The sequence below is a fragment of the Notolepis coatsorum genome (genome assembly GCF_963971535.1).
Source record: "Notolepis coatsorum genome assembly, chromosome: 1".
NCBI classification, from domain to species: domain Eukaryota; kingdom Metazoa; phylum Chordata; class Actinopteri; order Aulopiformes; family Paralepididae; genus Notolepis; species Notolepis coatsorum.
The window spans coordinates 198488470-198496635 of NC_140165.1; the positions used below are offsets into that span (position 1 = coordinate 198488470).

At 54.0% G+C, this 8166-nt stretch overlaps 1 protein-coding gene across 1 annotated transcript in view; it reads left to right on the forward strand.

Moving 5' to 3' along the window:
- The window catches only part of slc43a2a (solute carrier family 43 member 2a), a 60681-nt gene that overhangs the window by 42039 nt on the left and 10476 nt on the right, over positions 1-8166 (forward strand). Inside the window, exons 6-8 of the mRNA XM_084318230.1 lie at positions 719-811; positions 2433-2566; positions 3451-3662. Of these exons, the coding sequence (XP_084174356.1) occupies positions 719-811; positions 2433-2566; positions 3451-3662 (439 nt within the window). The remainder of the gene's footprint in view (positions 1-718; positions 812-2432; positions 2567-3450; positions 3663-8166) is intronic.

Consider the following 8166-nt stretch of genomic DNA (forward strand, 5'->3'; position numbering starts at 1 on the left):
CACACACACACACTTTCACAAGAGAACCTCTTCATGTTGTTGATGGGCTGTGCTGCTCTTGCCATATGAATGATCTATTACTCTGCACACATGTTGCTCTCATACTAGCCAACTTTTTTCTTTTTTAATCTTTTTTCTTTTTCTTTTTTACTACATCTTTACTGTATTGACAGGTTAATATACTGGAATAAACCCACTGTGAAGTGCTACTCTTTCTTTCTTTCTTTCTTTCTTTCTTTCTTTCTTTCTTTCTTTCTTTCTTTCTTTCTTTCTTTCTTTCTTTCTTTCTTTCTTTCTTTCTTTCTTTCTTTCTTTCTTTCTTTCTTTCTTTGTGAAGACAATTGTTTCTAGTTACTACTGGTATGAAGTCAAGCAGCGCTGGGGAACATGGTGTGCTCTTTGACTGTTATTACGCAAGAGTCTCTGGTCTTTCTCTGCCTCTTGCTCTTGGTGGTGGAACAAAAACATCCATCAGAAAGAAAGACCCCACAGCAGAACGCCATGTACTCCCCTCTAAACACTATCAATAGATGGACATTCAATAGACATTCAGCATTTCTTTCAGTGTCATGTCATTCTGTGTAATTAAGACCACTCCATGTGCGCTTACTGACATTTTAAGACACAATGTACGTTTGTTTAAATACTGGCTCAACTAAGTACATACTATGTGAAGTTTAACCCTCTCCCCTCTCCATCTTCTCTCCTCTCTCTTCAGCTTCCCAGTATGTTTGGAGACCTTCGCTCCACCTTCATCGCCCTGATGATCGGCTCCTATGCTTCATCTGCGGTCACTTTCCCTGGCATCAAGGTAACTTTCCATCGGACACATGTCTCTAGACTGTCTGGAGAAGTATTCAGATGAGAGCAGAGACACCTGCATCACAACCAGCATCACAACCAGCATCACAGCCTGCATCACAACCTGCATCACAGCCTGCATCACAGCCTGCATCACAACCAGCATCACAGCCTGCATCACAACCCCAGGGCCCTGTTTCTTGTACCTGGTTCAACTAAGTCGATCAAGATGTCATTATCCAGCTTCAGTTAACACGATGTTCGAAGCCGGGATTTTCCTGTTCCTCGAAGGTGGATTCAGTCTCGTTAACTCAAGCCAGACTTGCGACTCAGGCTAAATGCGCGCGGCCGCTTCAGGCGAAAAGCCAGCACGTATCGATGGCAGAGATCCTGATTCTCTAACGGCATTGATTGATTAATTGATTTAAAACTTTATTGACAGATTGCAATACGGCTCAATCGCCTCGCCGACAAGTTAAATGCGTTATCTATAGGCTAATTTTAAGTCCCTCATTACCTCAATCAATCAGATTATATTTCTTTAAACTTGCCTGCTGGATTGAATAATCAAATGAGATCTTGCTAGCGAAAATAATTAGTTAAACTTATACAGAATTACGATACGGCTCTCTTACCCATTGATTGATGTATAGTCGATCTTTAACTTATCTCCAATGTGGTCTAACGGGTTGTTGTTTTGACTATCACGCAGACGACCGGGGTTCGAGACCCTAGTCTTTTCCTTCTTTTTGCAATATAGGAATAATTCAATTTGGTGCACGTTGAGAGCTATATAAAGAATGACATCCTCAATGCATGTAGATTTATAATATTTTAACTTAAAACCAGGCTACTTTGGCGTATAATCATTAATATTATATTCAAAAAAATCATATTGGAAACACCGGGTTTTGAACCCCGGTCGCTGGGTTGGCAGGCTTGAGCACTACCGCTGCACCACTGTGCCAGATGGGATAAATTCATTGTTTATACATTAATGAACGAGAGACCCGTGTTTAGAATATCCTTTGTTTTGAATGAAGTTTATCTCTTTATCCTCATTCATTAATGTGACGTCAACGGCTCATTCAATTTCTCAAATCCGTCAAACAGCGCATCTCATCAGACATCTTAATCCCAGTTACAATTAAAATAACCACATAATGTGTACATCGCACGAGCGAGCGCCACGGTATATATAACGTGCATTATTTAGGACAAAGTGAATTTAGTATCAGCATTTTGGGTCTATTTTACATTTCAAAAGCCCCCTCTGGAAGAATGGAGCACAAAAACGTAATTCAGAATGGTATAATGCAGATCGTAGACTGTGGGAATAGTTTCAGGAAACGGGCTGTCACTTCTTTGCGGGGGCGTGGCGATGGTTCAGGCTAACTTGAACTTAAACTCTGCTTTCGACCAGGCTCAAACTTTGGGATCTGTTGTCATGGTGATTTGGAAAATCCATGTACGGGGAACCGGAAAGTCCGGCTAACTCAGTTATCCAGTTAAAGTTATCCGGCTAACTCAGTTATCCAGGTACAAGGAACGGGGCCCTGCATCACAGCCTGCATCACAGCCTGCATCACAGCCTGCATCACAACCTGCATCACAAGTCTGTCTGTCTGCAGGTGATCTATGACCTGGGTGCCACCTTCATCATGATCCTGCTGGTGTGGGCCTGCTGTGCCGGCCTCGTCTTCCTCAACTGCTTCTTCAACTGGCCCCTGGAGCCCTTCCCCAGCCCAGAGGACATGGACTTCACGTGAGTGGACACGCACGCACACACACACGCACGCACGCACGCACGCACGCACGCACGCACGCACGCACGCACGCACGCACACACACACACACACACACACACACACACACACAATAATACACTAATTACATAGCCTACATAAGATTAAATATTCAACATGGTTTTAAAGACATTAAGGATACAAAGAGCATTGTCAACACCACATGGCCTGGCTATACCTATTACACCAGGAACTGTGTAGTTGTTTTTGTGACACACACACACACACACACACACACACACACACACACACACACACACACACACACACACACACACACACACACACACACACACACACACACACACACACACACACACACACACACACACACACACACACGCCCACACATACATACATACAGTATATACATACACATATTATTCCAGTAGTGCAGCGTTGGCTCTGTCTGCCCTGAGGACTGGAAAGCCAAGGAAAGCAGAGGATCAGTGGGCTTTGTTCTTATTCACCTGGATCTAATGTTTCCTTTCCTCTCTTTCTCTCTTCTTCTGTTTCTCCTTTTCCTTCTTTACCTCTCTCTCTGCTCTCTCTTGGTTTGACTCCTTTCCTCTCTGTCTCATATTGTGCCTCGCTCCCAACATATCTATCCATATTTCCCCCCTGATTTATCTTGTTTCATAATCTTTCCTTCCCACCTCCTCCTCTTCTCTCTTTCTGCCACTGTACATCTATCCACTCCCCCCTCCCTCTCTCTCTCTCTCTCTCTCTCTCTCTCTCTCTCTCTCTCTCTCTCTCTCTCTCTCTCTCTCTCTCTCTCTCTCTCTCTCTCTCTCTCTCTCTCTCTCTTTCTCTCTCTCTCTCTCTCTCGCCCTCTCTCTCTCAGGGTGAAGATCAAGTTCAGCTGGCTGGGCTTCGACCACAAGATCACAGGGAAGCAGTTCTACCGGCAGGTGACCACGGTGGGGCGCCGTCTGAGCGTGGGTAACTCCATGAAGCAGCAGATGCACCTGCCTAAAGACCTGGCTGCCCAGGAAGGCAACAAGCTGTGTCTGTCCACCGTGGACCTGCAGGTCAAGTGCAAGTCCCAGGAGGAGAGTAAGTGTTCAGCAGCAGAGGGGCCGTAAATGAAGTCCATTTTACCCATTGGTTTTCGCACAGGAACGCTACAATCCCAGCAGGGTTATGATAAGATAAGATAAGATAAGATATTCCTTTATTGATCCCCTTGGGGACATTCTGGATGGATGAACAGCCTTTAACCTCCCCATGGTGTGACAAACAGCTGGGGCAGGAACAAGAGCAGAAGATGTCAACGTGTCTTGTAATCGCTCAGATAAAACCTTTTGTAAGTTAAAAGTGTTGACATATTCCATGGTAATGGAGCTCACACAACTACTCTCTCTTATTTATTTGTTCTCTCTCTTTCTCTTAATTAGCTTAGCTAGATTAGCTAGATTAGCCAGTTTAGCCATACAAAACCGTACTCTTTATTGTTCGTCGCTTCACACTCTGCTGTCCAGACGCCCGTTCATGTGGCCCACTGGTTGTTTTCCTCCTCCCTGATCTGTCCCCTGACAAATACGGACTGTGTTCTTCTGACGGCGCACATTCTCAACCGCAACCGTGTTGAAATGGTTAAATAAGAGTTTTTTTAAGATACCAAAAACTCCCTCCTTGTGACGGGAGCTTGAGCTCTGACTCCCTCGGGGGAAAAACAACATCAACCTTCCCATGGAGGAATCCCTTTTGTTGGTGGCAATAGCTTAAATCTTACCCCCTTTAATCTTGAAAAATCTTGAAGTGTCCCCATTTTCTCCCTTCCAGATGGCCACTCTCAAAAAGCGAATTTAATCCACATGTACTTTGTACTATGTGTGTCACTATTAAACCTATTATTGATCTTGAAGATCCGCCTATGACATAATTGATGGGTTTGGCTCCACCACACTCCCTTACCCACTCATACGTATTCACCACAGTATTCCAAAGCCACTCTGATGGGTCTATTGAAGCGGCGCTGCCAATGAAGTGGCCCAAAGAGGTGCTGCTGTGTATGTAATGCCAGAGTTGTGTCTGAAAGCTAAGGGACACACAGAGGCCCGCGTCTCTAGAGCAACATCCAGCCCTCAGCTGAAGAATAGATGGTACTGAATGGTCAACTGAAGGAGCGATGGGTTCAACTGATCCATCACCTTCTCTATTGGATACCGCTCCATTCGTCCTCATTATATGCCATTGGCTAGATCTGATTTTGCTTCCGTGCATTATTCATGCAGGGAGATCGAACCATGACATTATCACAGTACCTCAACATGGCTTAATATTGATGTGGTGGGAGTGGAGTCCTCATCGGCCAACCAGTGTTTTGGTTCCCACCACCAGCTGGGGGTTCATGGAGGTCAACTCAAGCACGGAACCTTGTTGCACTTTGCCTTCCATAACCCAGATCTGTACAGAACAATTAAGACACAGACATCCGCAACACCCTTGATACTCCTAAACCGCCCCTTCACCTCTGCCCTAGATCTCCTGTACACCAACCTCCATGGCCTCTGTGCCTTAAGGTCTCCCCTGCTCCCCCACAGCTCCCCTGCTCCCTGTCCCCCCTGCTCCCCTGTCTCCCCTGCTCCCCTGCTCCCCTGTCCCCCTTGCTCCCCTGTCTCCCCTGCTCCCCTGCTCCTCCACAGCTCCCCTGTCCCCCTGCTCCTCCACAGCTCCCCTGCTCCTCCACTGCCCCCCTGCTCCTCCCCTGTCCCCCCTGCTCCTCCACAGCTCCCCTGTCCCCCCTGCTCCTCCACAGCTCCCCTGCTCCTCCACTGCCCCCCTGCTCCTCCCCTGTCCCCCCTGCTCCTCCACAGCTCCCCTGTCCCCCCTGCTCCTCCACAGCTCCCCTGCTCCTCTACAGCTCCCCTGTCCCCCCTGCTCCTCCACAGCTCCCCTGTCCCCCCTGCTCCTCCACAGCTCCCCTGCTCCTCCACTGCCCCCCTGCTCCTCCACAGCTCCCCTGTCCCCCCTGCTCCTCCACAGCTCCCCTGTCCCCCCTGCTCCTCCACTGCTCCCCTGCTCCTCCACAGCTCCCCTGCTCCTCCACTGCTCCCCTGCTCCTCCACTGCCCCCCTGCTCCTCCACTGCCCCCCTGCTCCTCCACTGCCCCCCTGCTCCTCCACAGCTCCCCTGCCCCCCTGCCCCCCTGCTCCTCCACTGCCCCCCTGCTCCTCCACAGCTCCCCTGCTCCTCCACTGCACCCCTGCTCCTCCACAGCTCCCCTGCTCCTCCACAGCTCCCCTGCTCCTCCACTGCTCCCCTGCTCCTCCACTGCCCCCCTGCTCCTCCACTGCCCCCCTGCTCCTCCACTGCCCCCCTGCTCCTCCACAGCTCCCCTGCTCCTCCACAGCTCCCCTGCCCCCCTGCTCCTCCACAGCTCCCCTGCTCCTCCACTGCCCCCCTGCTCCTCCCCTGTCCCCCCTGCTCCTCCACAGCTCCCCTGTCCCCCCTGCTCCTCCACAGCTCCCCTGCTCCTCCACAGCTCCCCTGCTCCTCCACAGCTCCCCTGTCCCCCCTGCTCCTCCACAGCTCCCCTGCTCCTCCACAGCTCCCATGTCCCCCCTGCTCCTCCACAGCTCCCCTGTCCCCCCTGCTCCTCCACTGCTCCCCTGCTCCTCCACAGCTCCCCTGCTCCTCCACTGCCCCCCTGCTCCTCCACAGCTCCCCTGCTCCTCCACTGCTCCCCTGCTCCTCCACTGCCCCCCTGCTCCTCCACTGCCCCCCTGCTCCTCCACTGCCCCCCTGCTCCTCCACTGCCCCCCTGCTCCTCCACTGCCCCCCTGCTCCTCCACAGCTCCCCTGCTCCTCCACAGCTCCCCTGCCCCCCTGCCCCCCTGCTCCTCCACTGCCCCCCTGCTCCTCCACTGCCCCCCTGCTCCTCCACAGCTCCCCTGCCCCCCTGCCCCCCTGCTCCTCCACTGCCCCCCTGCTCCTCCACAGCTCCCCTGCTCCTCCACTGCCCCCCTGCTCCTCCACAGCTCCCCTGCTCCTCCACTGCTCCCCTGCTCCTCCACTGCCCCCCTGCTCCTCCACTGCCCCCCTGCTCCTCCACTGCCCCCCTGCTCCTCCACTGCCCCCCTGCTCCTCCACTGCCCCCCTGTCCCCCCTGCTCCTCCACAGCTCCCCTGTCCCCCCTGCTCCTCCACAGCTCCCCTGCTCCTCCACTGCCCCCCTGCTCCTCCACAGCTCCCCTGTCCCCCCTGCTCCTCCACAGCTCCCCTGTCCCCCCTGCTCCTCCACAGCTCCCCTGTCCCCCCTGCTCCTCCACAGCTCCCCTGCTCCTCCACTGCCCCCCTGCTCCTCCACAGCTCCCTGTCCCCCCTGCTCCTCCACAGCTCCCCTGTCCCCCCTGCTCCTCCACTGCCCCCCTGCTCCTCCACAGCTCCCCTGTCCCCCCTGCTCCTCCACTGCTCCCCTGCTCCTCCACTGCCCCCCTGCTCCTCCACTGCCCCCCTGCTCCTCCACTGCCCCCCTGCTCCTCCACTGCCCCCCTGCTCCTCCACTGCCCCCCTGCTCCTCCACAGCTCCCCTGCTCCTCACAGCTCCCCTGCCCCCCTGCCCCCCTGCTCCTCCACTGCCCCCCTGCTCCTCCACTTCCCCCTGCTCCTCCACAGCTCCCCTGCCCCCCTGCCCCCCTGCTCCTCCACTGCCCCCCTGCTCCTCCACAGCTCCCCTGCTCCTCCACTGCCCCCCTGCTCCTCCACAGCTCCCCTGCTCCTCCACAGCTCCCCTGCTCCTCCACTGCTCCCCTGCTCCTCCACTGCCCCCCTGCTCCTCCACTGCCCCCCTGCTCCTCCACTGCCCCCCTGCTCCTCCACAGCTCCCCTGCTCCTCCACAGCTCCCCTGCCCCCCTGCTCCTCCACTGCTCCCCTGCTCCTCCACAGCTCCCCTGCTCCTCCACAGCTCCCCTGCCCCCCTGCTCCTCCACTGCTCCCCTGCTCCTCCCCTGCCCCCCTGCTCCTCCACTGCTCCCTGCTCCTCCACAGCTCCCCTGCTCCTCCACAGCTCCCCTGCTCCTCCACAGCTCCCCTGCTCCTCCACAGCTCCCCTGCCCCCCCCTGCCCCCCTGCTCCTCCACAGCTCCCCTGCTCCTCCACAGCTCCCCTGCTCCTCCACAGCTCCTCTGCTCCTCCACAGCTCCTCCACAGCTCCCCTGCTCCTCTACAGCTCCCCTGGCTTTCCTCTGGAGGGTCACAGACTCCTGGCAGGGGGCCTGTTTGCTCGCGTTGGGGCTCTTTGGTACCAAACGGACCGTGGAATCAGTTCCGACTGTATTCCTAGAAAGGCTGTCCAGCGGGTGTGTGGCCAGGGGGAGACTGGCAGGGAGTAGTACTGGGGAAGGCAAAATGTGTATGTGTGTGTATGTGTGTGTGTGTGTGTGTGTGTGTGTGTGTGTGTGTGTGTGTGTGTGTGTGTGTGTGTGTGTGTGTGTGTGTGTGTGTGTGTGTGCGTGTGTGTGTGTGCGCGCATGTGTGTGTGTGTTTGTGTGTGTGCCCTTGTGTTTCAGAATGCAGTCGGGATGCCCATGGTTAGTTTAGCAACAGCTGGACACGT